This window comes from Culex pipiens, chromosome 2 (genome assembly GCF_016801865.2).
Source record: "Culex pipiens pallens isolate TS chromosome 2, TS_CPP_V2, whole genome shotgun sequence".
In the NCBI taxonomy this organism is placed as follows: domain Eukaryota; kingdom Metazoa; phylum Arthropoda; class Insecta; order Diptera; family Culicidae; genus Culex; species Culex pipiens.
In genome coordinates, this window is record NC_068938.1 from 134,576,234 (window position 1) to 134,590,839 (window position 14,606).

The 14,606-nt window shown below is 36.5% G+C and overlaps 2 protein-coding genes across 10 annotated transcripts in view; one reads left to right on the plus strand and one right to left on the minus strand.

Annotated features, from left to right (window-relative positions):
- LOC120423636 (fat-like cadherin-related tumor suppressor homolog) overlaps positions 1–14,606 on the plus strand; it is an 861,295-nt gene that overhangs the window by 448,494 nt on the left and 398,195 nt on the right. The window lies entirely within an intron of this gene.
- Positions 7,474–8,683, minus strand: LOC120423634 (uncharacterized). The gene is made up of 3 exons (XM_039587502.2): positions 8,643–8,683; positions 7,710–8,583; positions 7,474–7,641 (listed from the first exon to the last, which is right to left on the minus strand). The coding sequence occupies exons 1-3, from the start codon at positions 8,650–8,652 to the stop codon at positions 7,512–7,514; spliced, it is 1,014 nt and encodes a 337-aa protein (XP_039443436.1). The 5' UTR covers positions 8,653–8,683; the 3' UTR covers positions 7,474–7,511.

The window sequence follows — 14,606 nt, forward strand, 5'->3', positions numbered from 1 at the left end:
TCCTCTCTTACCCATGTTTGAAGTGCCATTACTCATAAAATAGTTGTGGTTGTGAGGTGAAAATTCTAAAAAATATTCAATTGATTCTTAACTGCCTCTTTTTGCCTGTATTAAAAAAATGTATATCAAATATTTATATCAAACTCTTACTAAAAAAAAGTATTTAATATTATTTAATATGATAAGTTTGAAATACTGGTAGTAACATTTGAAAGTTTAAAAATAGCAGGACTTATAAAACTTATTTTTAAATTTAATCAGTGTTGGTATTTATCGCGCTCTCGCGAGAAAAATTTCTCTCTCTCGAGTTCTCGCCGCGAGTCTCGAGCTGCCGAGAGAAACTCACCGATTTCCCGTGCTCTCCTCCGTTCGCGAACGGGCTTTCTCGCGAGCCAGAATTGCCCGTTCGCGAGAAGTTGAACGTGTCAGAAACGAGAAAAAAAACAACACAACGATTGAAGTTACACCTCTATACCATCGCCTGGTTCGTATTCAGAAGCCAAATAAACAAATTGCTAGCTTTGGACAAACGGCTAGCACGAGGCGCTCGCGAGCGCTCGCGGCGAGAGCGAGAACGCGAACGAAAATGCGAGCGCGAGCGAGAAGAGAAAAGTAATACAAGTTCTCTTCCTCGCTCGCGAGTGAGAAATGCTTTCCTTCTTCTCGCTCGAATTCCAACACTGAATTTAATTCTAAAAATTGCTATGGTTCTGAACATTTAAAAAAATGAACATTTATTAAAAAAAATCATTTCGAAATTTTCAAGAGCTCAAAAAAACGTTATTTTCTAAAATTTTTAAAATTTCTTGAAATAATAAAAAAAAACTTTTTTATTCAAATTTTTTTCAAAGTTCTAGAAATTCAAACTTGAAAAAATCCTAATATTTTAAGTGTGAGTCCACGAACAGGGCATACCCCTTTGTATGGGACGTCGTTTGGACCTCACCAATCTGCCTGAAATTTTCAGGGGTTGTTTGTACATATAAAACCAGCATCTGGCCAAAATATGAGCACTCTAGGTCAACGGGAAGTGGGGCAAATCGGGACACAAAGTTTGAAGGTTCAAAAACGTCAAAAATCTTAAAAAGGCTATAACTTAGGCAAAATTCCATTTAATTTAAAAATTCATTTTTGCTCGGAGGACCCATTAGATCTTATTTACTGGTGATAATTTTACCATATTCGTGTTCCTGAGACAATTTCACAATAGAAACATGCATAGAAATGTTTATTTTCATCCATTTTAACCCTTTAAAAAATAAAACTTAAACAAATTTTTCGATTCACATTTATTGAAAATCAAGTTCATTTCCAAGGATACTAGATGACACCAGAAAAAAAAACCCAGTCACGAAATATTCTAGCAGAGCTGGTTCTGTCAGAATCCTGCTAGAGCGGTGGAACAATCCTGCTAGAATGTTGTAAGAATATCCAGCTCTGTAAGAACCCTGCTAGAATCCTGCTAGAACGTCGTGACTGGGAAGCAGCTTCTTAATTTTTTTAATTTACATTTTTTAAAGGGTTAAAATGGATGAAAATAAACATTTTTGCAATTCCGTCGTGAAACTATTTACTTTTCCTGTCATTCTTGAACGACGAAATAGCCTACTTTTCTGTACCAAAAATAACAGAATCGAATAGCAACACTTTTCAAAATAAATGCTGAAAAGTTCTACTTTTCAGCACTGAAATGGGTGCTGAAAAATTGAACTTTTCAGCACTTGTTTCGAAAAGTAACACTTTTCAACATTTTTTGATTTAAACGATTTATTGACAAAATACATGAAAATTCGACTTAAAATTTCACTCAATGGGTGTTTTTCGAAATTGCAAAAAATGTTGTATGGAACTCGTTGCAAAACTTGATTTTTTCAGCACTCTTCGTTTTTATCCAACTCGGTAAACCTCGTTGGATAAATGTACGACTCGTGCTGAAAAAATCCTCTTTTTGCAACTTGTTGCATAAACTACTATTTTGTGCATGTTTCTATTGTGAAATTGTCTCAGGAACACGAATATGATGAAATTATCACCGGAAAATTTGATCTAAGGGGTCCGCGAGCAAAAATTTACAACCAAAAAAATCACTAAAAGAAAAAGTGTCTATTTAATATGTAAAACTGCCTAACCCAAAACGTTCTCAGTCTCAGATGGTAGTCCCTAATGTCCCCTATAAGCTGCAGGTCGAACTGAGTTGATATCTGGATGGAACACTTTTTTATTTGAGTTTGAAAATTATGCTATTTTTACACTAAAATGCCAATAACTCCCTTTCGATTTAACCAATTGGGATGCTCCACCCTGCATTTTGTTGCATTTTTGAAGCCCTTTCAAATGCATTTTGAATTTTTAAATTAAATGGAATTTTGTCTAAGTTATAGCCTTTTTAAGATTTTTGACGTTTTTGAACCTTTGAACTTTGTGTCCCGATTTGCCCCAATTCCCGTTGATCTAGAGTGCTCATATTTTGGCCAGATGCTGGTTTTATATGTACAAACAACCCTTGAAAATTTCAGGCAGATTGGTGAGGTCGATGCGAGATGGGTATGCTTTGCTCGTGGACTCGCTCTTAAAATTTTAAAGATATTTACCAAAATCTTTTTTTTTTTTTTTTTTTACCAAAATGAAATAAAAAATCCTAATTTTCGAAACAAATCTAGAGTTTTTTTAACTGTCAAATTAACATGAGAAACACAATAGCTTATTGGACCTTTAAAAAATTCTTTAGAATTATTTTTTTTAATAAATTAAAAAAATCAAAAAGTTCCAAAAGATCTAAATATCTTGATGGTTTTTAATTTTTAAACTTTTTAAACTTCTAATAGTACGAAAAATTCTCAACAATTCTTAAATTTCAAAGGAAAAACGTTAAGAGGTGCATAAAAATGACATTTCTAAGAAAAAAATAGAATCACTGTTTTATGAAATCGTAAAAAATAAAGGATCACTACCAGTACTTAAAAATGATAACGTTTTTAAAATATTTTTAAAATTGACAGTAAAACTATACCAACAAAGTATCAACTATTATATCAATCTATTACTTGGCATTCAACATGCTAATTTTGTATGTAAATACCAGAAATATTAAAGTGTCGTGTTGAAAATATTTGAAACTGACAAAACATATGAAAAATAGTTACGTTGAAAATGGTTTATTTAAAAATCAGGGTGATGTGTTTATTTTTTAATTTCAGCCTAAAAGTCGGCAAATTGAATTGATATGTCAAATCGATCATGAAGGCTAAGTTTCTTTTAATGTTATAAAGTCGACTCTCTGGCTGTCGATCTTCTCGATATCAATATTACTCCATCTATCGATGAATTCTTCTGTCCCTTCAAACTGCATACTTCGATTGTCTTTATTCCTCGATATTTTCTCTTGCTTGAAGGATCGCTTCCTCGACGGTCCCTTGGATTCTATTTGCTTTAAAAATCTATTCCGGTTGTCAATAATTTCACTTTCTCATGACTTGCACAGACATTTTTCTTTGAGAAACATAGCTTTGAAGGGTGTTAGATATTTCTTTATTTTTGTTTGCTGGACGTTGCCATGATTCGCTCCTTTAGCTGGTTAGCAAGAAAAACAAATTTCAATCGAGTTTTCATTTTGCATTGTTCTGTAAACGGATGCTTCTCTTCCTCGACGGTCCCTTGGATATTGATAACCAGAGAGTCGACTGTATTTAAAAAAAACTAACTTAATCCACCTATGTGGTTGGAGCCATCCTCACTCATTACCAACAATGGCTTTACACAAATTTAATCTATTTTTTTAGATCCGGAATAAAAAGGACTTAAATATCACTTAAGTGGCCATATCTCGAGACAGGGTTGCCAGATCTTCAATGTTTTGGACTCGTTGGAAAGGTCTTTTTATAACCTAACCAACGATGGGTCGGATGATGGATCCGGACATAGTTTACATACATTTAAGTGAGATCCGATGTATGTGAAAACACCTTTTTATACATAACTTTTGAACTACTTATCGAAACTTCAATCTGTTTAAAACTCGATCTGTGGGACCCTAAACCAAGTCGAATGCAACAGGTTCGGGTCAAATCGGTTCACCCAGTGCCGAGAAACATGAGCTAGTTTGTTGGTCACGTACATACATACACACACACACATACACACACACATACACACACACATACACACACACATACACACAGACATTTGTCCAGTTTTCGATTCTAAGTCGATATGTATACATGAAGGTGGGTCTACGACGTTTTTATACAAAGTTCATTTTTAGAGCAGGATTATAGCCTTACCTCAGTGAGGAAGGCAAAAAAATGAGCCATTATAAATTTGTTAACCTAATTTATATACTTGTTATAAAATGAGTGTAAAGTTGAGGTTGATTATTTATTATTCAAACATCAAAATCCAAATTTAATTCGAAAATTGTTCTACTGAAAATGTGTTTAAATCTGAAGATATTTAAGATTTTTGATTCAATAACGCTTAAAGTTTGGAACATAGAAACTTATAAGGCAAAAAATCCGATAATGCAGTCTGTTTTGGAGTTTGAACTTTTTAAATTGAGAAATACATGACACTTTGAGTTTTTTTTTTTAATACGAAATCAGGAACATTTCAAGCCAAGTAGGGGAGAGTGGGGAGACTTGATCCCCTTTTTTTGTATCGCACATAACTCTGTCAATTTCTCACAAAACTATGATCTTTTTGCATGAATTGAAAGCTTAAACATTCAACTATGTTTGGCTGATAAGGGTATTTCATCAGATAAACTCTTCGAATCATGCCAAGCGTTTTAAAAAAATATTTTAAACCGGCATTTTCAAAATGTTGGGGGTAATTTGATCCCCCTTTTAACATTCTGAAGAAATCTTAAGCAAAATGTTTCTTATTCATCCAAACTTTTAATTTTCTATAAGTTACAGCTATTTCACATTAAACCTGTACGTTTGTGTTCAAAATATAACAAGTTTAGCATGAAAAATATTTAAAAACATAAAATTTTCTTTTTTAGACCAAAATTGAGCATGTTTACAAAAGCTGGTAATTTTTGTTTACAATACTTTTGAAAAATGGTTCAAACTGCAGTAAGTTATGTACAACTGTACTAAAGGAAACTATGTACGAAAACCCAGCCAAATTATTTAATCTTGAGGCTGATTCCAGTGACTGTAAAAATGCAGGGATCAAGTCTCCCTAAACGCACTTTTTTAAACAATTGATTGTAAAAATAGTATGACGATAAATTTAACGTCAAATGCGTAAGGGTTTTGGAGTTGATTTGTTTATCAAACAATTCATGTATTCATGTCCCACCCGTGTGGATCAATCGGACCGCGCACTGGACTCCAATCCAGAGGTCGCCGGTTCGAATCCCGCGGCGGGCGCTCTAAAATTCTTTGTGTAAATATGGGTATTCGGCGCCGTCGCTCCGTGCCGTACTTTCATACACTTAGGCGAAGTCCTTGTAGATAAAAAGGAAAACACTAGTGGTTGGTACTAGCAATGGTGGCCGACAGCTATAAAGTCAACTTCGTTTTTTTCAAACATCAAAATCCAAATAATCTTCGAAAAAAAATCTACTGAAAATGTGTTTAAATCTGAAGTTATTTTTGATTTTTGATTCAATAACGTTTAAACTTGGAACATAGAAGTCTGTTTTGGAGTTTGAACTTATTTTAATTCAGAAATACATGACACTTTGAGTGCTTTTAAATAGTCCTATTTATCAATGCTTTCATGATTCTATGTAATTAACGTTTGAAAAATTTCAAAAGTTGTTGAAAACAACTTCTTGAGATATTCCGACTCCGATACTCCGTCTACACAGAAAAAAATCATGTTAATATTACATCTGGGAAGGGGTACATCTTTAATGTAAAAAAAATGTTACCTCTGAAAATGTGTAATTTTACAACTTTTCTAGTGTAATGTCACTTTTTCAGTCTAAATTGAGGTAATATTCAATAAAAGAGGAAATATTCAACCTTTCAAAATTACACCTTCCAAATTTACATATTTTTTACTGTGTACCAAGCTTAGTATAATTCTCAATATGAGCTCGATTGGACGAAAACATGAACATCTCAAGCCAACTACAGTAATGCTATTGCTATCAGTTTCTCATAATTTCACAGCCGGCCAGCGGGTATCAGATTTGAACATACATTCACTGAGGTCACCTACGATACACAGAAAATAAAATCATGGTAATATTACATCTGGGAAGGGGTACATCTTTTATATCAGAAAAAAAGGTGCAATTTTACTTCTGGAAATGTGTAATTTTACCACTTTTCTGGAGTAATGCCACTTTTTCAGTCTAAATTGAGGTACCATTACATCATAAAAGAGGTAATATTCAACCATTCAAAATTAAAGCTTCCAAATTTACATTTTTTTTTACTGTGTATCCACAAAAAAGGAGGTCATCAAACCACTCCTGTAGGAAAATTTGTGCACCATTGCTGCTCTTCTAACCATGTGCACCATCCACCCTGATGAGCTGTAATCTAGTTCCCGCTCGAAGCACCATAACATGAAGCGGAGTTCATATTTTTTCGGGGTTGGTTCTATTAGCGGCGTGACTTCCGAGCGATGTCGTTTTCGCTCCAGCCGTGCTCGAATGGTTTGGAAGCCAAAAACTTCATTCCCGAAGCTGTGCGGCACCACTCCGCTTCGGTGGACGACAGATATGAGTAGGCAATATATTAGCGTCCCAAATGAAGTTTTCCGTTTTTGAACAGTGGGAGACTTTTAAGTTGGAATAAATATTAAGCGTGAAATTATTAATAATTAGTAACCTGGATTTAAATTCCTAAAATCACATCTTTATGAATTTTGCCCAAATTTAACCCACCTCAATCCCACTATCCCACCGCTGTCTGGGCCACACCATCTGGCCCGTCATGTCGCACCATTTCCGAACTGCTCTCTCGGAACATGGTCGGAAAATGCGGAAAACGCGACGCAGACCAAGACCCCTTCAGGAAGCAAGAAAAAAGTAGAAAAAAAAACAATAACAAAATCCGGTTGTTTGACGGGCAAAAGATGACGATCAACGGCGGCCAAGAAGAATAGCTGGTAATAAATTTAGAGCATGAAAAATGTCCCCAGTGACAAGTGCGAAATGCCGATGGCCACGGTGGTTCCCACACAAGACACAGACAAGACACACGTGGAAAGGGTTTCGAAAAACGGGCACGTTCCAGAGTTGCTTCACGGAAAATGAGGGTTTTGCTCCCTCTTGTTCAGCTAGGTGTGTGGTATTAATCAAAATGACAGGGGTGAACGATGATTCCGGGACTGTTACTGCACGCCATTAACTTCACACGTGTCTTGGGGGATTTTTCTTCCCGTTTGATGAAGGACTAATTTGTAGAAAAGGGAAACCTGGGTTGTCATTTGTTGTGATGAGTTGCTTCATTACCGAAAGCTGGTTTTGACAAAGTATCATTTTATCTTTATTATTTCCGGAAATTTCTATAACAGTAATAAACATTAATATGGAAGCAACAACCAGCCTAGTCGTACACAATTCTTCCGGTAACAATCTCGCCTAAACCAACATCCAGCAAATTTTGCATACTTGCTTCTGCTTGAGCCAAATCATCTGGGTTGACGAATTCTTCACTCAGTTGGCGATTGTTTTTGCTGTAAATTAGAAATGTGAAGGTTATCAGCAATACTTCGTAGTGCCCAGTGGTCACTCTAATACTCACACCAGTTGCCTCATCTCCAGACTTGACTCCTGCATCTGCTTCACCAGCGCTCGCAGCACGGACTCGTCCAGCTTGGCAGATCGCTCCCTTCCCACCGAGTTCAGCAGCATGTCCCGCAGGCCCACCAGCGCTTCGTCCTGAATTCGGACGTTAGCTTGCATGGCATCGCGAAAATTCTGAGCTTCCTCGTTCTCCGTGACTGCTTCCGCCTGCGGCGGCTTCACCAGCTTCTCCAAAGCCTCCACTCGGCTGGCCATCACGGAATTCTCATGCGTCAAGGCGGCATTGCTCTGTGCCAAGCTGGCATACTCGACGTTCCTCTGGGCCAACTCACTTTTCAGTTCTTCAACGCAACTCGACAGCTTTTGGAAGGCTTCGCACTGCTCCAGCTTGACCGGGTCCTTTGCAGGTCCCGAAACCCTAGGCCGCTTGGCCGGAACCGCTTTCGGCTCGACAAACGCCTCCTTCTTGGCTTCCACGAGAGCTGGTTCAAGCTTCAGTTCCTCTACAGCAGACCCCTCCGGACGCCCGGCGGCCACCTCCACCCCGGAATCCAACGGTTCCGAACCGACTCCGCTGTCAAGCTGCACCAGCTGCTTGGACTTGGCCGCATCGGCTGGAGACGTCGCAGGTCGGTTCCGACGAAGATACGCCGGTACCGAGCCCAGCTTGTGCAGCTTGCCGGCTTCCGCAGGGAGGTTGTCGATGGTTCGTGGGCGGAGCCGTTGGCTGGTGACGGAGCGGGCAAATTTGGGGGCGGAGAGGCCACCCAGTGAAGAGCGGCTCGAGGCGTCCGAGAGCTGGGAGGCGAGGGTTGTGGTGGAACCGTGGGCTGAGAGCCAGGTCTTGCGCGGGGGAGAGTTGATTTTTGGAGCTGAGAATAGAGTGAAGATTGTGTCCTTGATAGCTTGTTGTCAAATTTTAGTGACTTACCTTTGCTCATTTTAAGTTTTATTTGTCGTGTCTGGCATAAATTTGTTTGAAGATGACTTCTTTTTTTAAACAACGGCTACTTCGATGCAGATTTTACAATACAAAATACAAAAATACAAAAATACAAAAATACAAAAATACAAAAATATAAAAATACAAAACTACAAAAATACAAAAATACAAAAATACAAGAATACAAAAATACAAAAATACAAAAATACAAAAATACAAAAATACAAAAATACAAAAATACAAAAATACAAAAATACAAAAATACAAAAATACAAAAATACAAAAATACAAAAATACAAAAATACAAAAATACAAAAATACAAAAATACAAAAATACAAAAATACAAAAATACAAAAATACAAAAATACAAAAATACAAAAATACAAAAATACAAAAATACAAAAATACAAAAATACAAAAATACAAATATACAAAAATACAAAAATACAAAAATACAAAAATACAAAAATACAAAAATACAAAAATACAAAAATACAAAAATACAAAAATACAAAAATACAAAAATACAAAAATACAAAAATACAAAAATACAAAAATACAAAAATACAAAAATACAAAAATACAAAAATACAAAAATACAAAAATACAAAAATACAAAAATACAAAAATACAAAAATACAAAAATACAAAAATACAAAAATACAAAAATACAAAAAAACAAAAATACAAAATAATGATACGTCCAGTTATTCTTTGATTTTCAGAACAAACTCTTTCCTTGAGATGATATCAATATTCATAACAACCAATCAACATTCAGTCTTTTTCCCCTGATTGGAGAAATAAACTTTTCAAATCATTTCACATTTCACTCAAACCCCTCTCATCAACAATTCAACTCAGAAGTGGTGCATAATCATCACAAGATGGAGCTTTCGTCCGCAAGGAAAACCGATTGTTTTTCCATTTTCTCCAAGAAAAAAATAATCAGATTCCCGGCGTCGCACTTTTTATCCTTCTTCACCCTCCTAGAGATGCTCGACTTTCCTTGTTCAACATCTTTCCACTCCTCTCTTTAATTTTGAAGAAAGCGTAATGCTTCCGATTAACAATCTAATAACAATATTTTCTTTCGATTTCTTTCCGAAGCCGGCCACCAACAACCAACTCGACCTCGGCTGATGGATATTCTTGCTGCGCGAAAGTGCATCCTTCTTCCCCGACTTTAACCCACTTTTGCTGGTCCCGACTTTGGCCGCTTCGACCCGAAGCAGTTTTTCATCTCATTTCCACTTCCGTCTCTCACTTTGGACAGGTTCAAGATTCGTCGTGGCAATCGCTTTAAACTTAAGAAGGAGAGGGAGGCAGAAAAATAAGATGGGAAAAGAATCCGTTTTCGTTGAAAGTGGCCTGCCAACGGACGAGGCTCGGGGTTGGACCGGTGCCAGCCAACCTTGGCCCGAGAGCTGATCGTTTGAAGCTGCTGCCACCGCTGTGCTGCAAAGATGAAAATTTGATTTAAAACTCCTACGCTAGAGAAGTTGGTTTAGGGGTGAAGGAGCAATGTTTTAACTTGGAAATACAAAAGACAAGAAGACAAGAAGACAAGAAGACAAGAAGACAAAAAGACAAAAAGACAAGAAGACAAGAAGACAAGAAGACAAAAAGACAAAAAGACAAGAAGACAAGAAGACAAGAAGACAAGAAGACAAGAAGACAAGAAGACAAGAATACAAGAAGACAAGAAGACAAGAAGACAAGAAGACAAGAAGACAAGAAGACAAGAAGACAAGAAGACAAGAAGACAAGAAGACAAGAAGACAAGAAGACAAGAAGACAAGAAGAAAAGAAGACAAGAAGACAAGAAGACAAGAAGACAAGAAGACAAGAAGACAAGAAGACAAGAAGACAAGAAGACAAGAATACAAGAAGACAAGAAGAAAAGAAGACAACAGGACAAGAAGACAACAGGACAAGAAGACAACAGGACAAGAAGACAACAGGACAAGAAGACAACAGGACAAGAAGACAACAGGACAAGAAGACAAGAAAACAAGAAGACAAGAAGACAAGAAGACAAGAAGACAAGAAGAAAAGAAGACAAGAAGACAAGAAGACAAGAAGACAAGAAGACAAGAAGACAAGAAGACAAGAAGACAAGAAGACAAGAAGACTAGAAGACAAGAAGACAAGAAGACAAGAAGACAAGAAGACAAGAAGACAAGAAGACAAGAAGACAAGAAGACAAGAAGACAAGAAGACAAGAAGACAAGAAGACAAGAAGACAAGAAGACAAGAAGACAAGAAGACAAGAAGACAAGAAGACAAGAAGACAAGAAGACAAGAAGACAAGAAGACAAGAAGACAAGAAGACAAGAAGACAAGAAGACAAGAAGACAAGAAGACAAGAAGACAAGAAGACAAGAAGACAAGAAGACAAGAAGACAAGAAGACAAGAAGACAAGAAGACAAGAAGACAAGAAGACAAGAAGACAAGAAGACAAGAAGACAAGAAGACAAGAAGACAAGAAGACAAGAAGACAAGAAGACAAGAAGACAAGAAGACAAGAAGACAAGAAGACAAGAAGACAAGAAGACAAGAAGACAAGAAGACAAGAAGACAAGAAGACAAGAAGACAAGAAGACAAGAAGACAAGAAGACAAGAAGACAAGAAGACAAGAAGACAAGAAGACAAGAAGACAAGAAGACAAGAAGACAAGAAGACAAGAAGACAAGAAGACAAGAAGACAAGAAGACAAGAAGACAAGAAGACAAGAAGACAAGAAGACAAGAAGACAAGAAGACAAGAAGACAAGAAGACAAGAAGACAAGAAGACAAGAAGACAAGAAGACAAGAAGACAAGAAGACAAGAAGACAAGAAGACAAGAAGACAAGAAGACAAGAAGACAAGAAGACAAGAAGACAAGAAGACAAGAAGACAAGAAGACAAGAAGACAAGAAGACAAGAAGACAAGAAGACAAGAAGACAAGAAGACAAGAAGAAAAGAAGACAAGAAGACAAGAAGACAACAAGACAAGAAGACAAGAAGACAAGAAGACAAGAAGACAAGAAGAAGAATCGAATGAAAAAATGGTAAATTAAGCCAAAAATAGGTATCTTTCCACAGTCAAAGAAGCAAACCACTCCAGCAGCAGCACAAAATTCCACGAAAAGAAGCAATAGAAACCCAACCAGGTCCGGACACCCAGTGCGGGGGTGCACGAATCCTAACTAAATAACCAGAGAGAAAAACGAGAAACGATGCAGTGTTTATTTTTAGAGTTATCTTTTACCAGCCAGAAACGTCTCGCTTTTTTTTCCTCGTTGTTCTGCTTCAATTTTCCACGTAGCTTGCTTGCTCGAATGCAGCAGCAGTGGTGAAAAGTCGTGGTTTTTAGAAGTGTGCAGTGCAGTGCACACCCCCGCCAACAAACGTGGAACTCTGCTGTTGTGTGCTTTAAACATTAGTTTGGGGAAATCATTGGATTGGAAAAGCAACTATTGGTAGATGGAAATTGGATAACATCTCCTCGCTGCTGCGCTCCGCCTCTCTCTCTCTCGCGTGACGATGTCGGTTGGTTGGCTGTAACGAATGTTTGATCGTAGATTGGGAAAAGCAGGGAAAAAGCAAACGAAAAAGGAATCGAGTTTTCAGCTTTAGAATGGTTTCTACTAACGATCAATCAAAGGGAACAAAGAAGTTGGGATGTAGTTTGATCAACTTATCTGATCTGAATGGTAATACATCAATCAATAACTTGAATTGGCAAACATAATTGAAGGGTTGATTTTTTATCATGTAACATACCTGAGGTTTTTTTCTTTGAGGGGTCCAATAAACAACAAATGACACATTCTCCGGCAATGTACACCTTAGGATGAAATTTTGAAAAGCGTGTATGAGCTATTTGGATATTTTTCCTCGATTCTAGACTACTTGAAGCTTCAAAAATCATGGTTTTCATTAATTGATCATTTGAATATCATTTTGTACAAGTTGGTTAAGTTATGCAACAATTCGTGATAAAATCATTATTTTAAAACATTTTTCTAAAAACTCCTGGTTTTCAGCGAAATAAAATCCGAAAATAATTCTTTTGATTGCATTTTGTAGGTTTTTAGTTGTACTAAACGGAAATGTCATGGGTTTGCAGTTTATCTTAAGATAAGTATTTTTTCAAACTAGTGTAAGTTTACCATTTTATTGCGTTGCAACGTCACGAAAAAGGGACATTTGTTTATGTCAACAAAAAACTAAACATTCAATCATTTTGATATTTCGGATGCTCTTTGTACTTGGAAAGAGCTTTCAAATGCAACCTAGAGCGACTTAATTGGTTGTCTAGATCCAAAGTTACAACAGGTTTAAGTTTGCGTTGCAACGTCACGAAAATTTAAATCATATTGGTCAAATGGCAAAAAAGGTGTAAAGGGTACTAAATATTACATAATTTTTATATAATGTTTCCGAGCATATTTACAGAAAAATTGTACATGGGTCATTCACAAATTCTGTCACTAAAGTTTGTATGCAACTCGAAAAAAAAAGTATTTTATGAAACTTGTTGAACAAATCAAAATAGACCGATGTTGACAAGGGGGAAAAATTCTAAAACTTTCAAAAAACTAATCACGTGGTTACTGGATGGCTTCTTTATGATAAACTGATTTACGTGATGGTTCATTCTAATACAACGCAACGATTTTTTTTATCCCACACCCTTATGTAAGTCAAATTACAGTGAAATTAAAATAAAAATAACGTGATTCGATTGTTTTTTTTACAAACTTTTGTCACTCTGCTGTTGGACGAACCCTTGCCTAAATAAGTTGTATGCAACGTTTAGTTGTTCGCAATAAAAAATGTTATGTTGTGCAGGTAAACAGTTTTATTATTTCCTCAAACTTATTTTAAAAAGCACAAAAGTCAACAAAATAAGTTACGTTGTTTGCAGATCACCCCTTAGGGGCCATGAACAAACGATATGGGCACTTTATTTATAAATTTCAGCCCTCCTGAAATCTTGAAGCTCCTTACCTCCTTTCTAAAACTTCCACGTGTTTTGTAAATTGTCCAAAGCCATTAAAATATTAAGGGAGCGTTCTTGCATTACGTAACAAAACATTTATATTTTTAGACCCCCTCCACCCCCCGTAACATGAATAGAGGATGGGAGAGGGGGGGGGGGGTTGTCCTTCGTGATAATGGAATAATACAAAAAAAAATTATTTTGAAAACGCTTTGGAAAACTTAGTAAATCATACTGCTACTGTGAAAGCGGTATTGGGGGGGGGGGGGGAGTCTAACATGGGCGGGCCATTCAATTCACATGTCCTTGTACTGTCTATTAATGTCTTATAATAAAATCTTAACCTACAGTTGTTCAGCCTAACAAAAACTATGATTTATTTTGAAACTAAAATTTCGTGACGTTGCAACGCAACGAAAAACCCTGTTTTCAAAAAAAGAGCGTTGCAACGTCACGAAATGTAAGTGGTCTTTAAAAATCGAGGTTTGATGTTTTTGAAAAACTAATGATTGCATTCGATTTGTTGGCCAATTTTACACAAAAAATGGAAGAAGAACTCCAAATTTGCCATTTAACAGAGCAGAGTTAATGACGAAACATGAAGCGGGTCAGGATTGAGAAAAAATCACGCGTTGCAACGTCACGCTACATATTCCCCTCTCAAAAATAGAATATTCGCTTAAAATAATGTTTCAACATTGTTTCTTATAGGAAATTTAATGTACTTTCCGAAACTGTAATAACATACGTACCTTTTCAATGTAATTTTTGAGTTATAGCCGAAATACTGAAAAAAGAAAAGTCAAAGCGTTGCAACGTCACGGCGGAATGTGTCAAATGTATTTTTTTTGGTTTTTGGGCAATATCTCAAAGTTACAAGGAATTTTGGAAAGAATGACTAAAAAGAGCCGTAGGCCTCCATACAGGACAAAAGTTAACGTTTTAAAAATGTTGTTA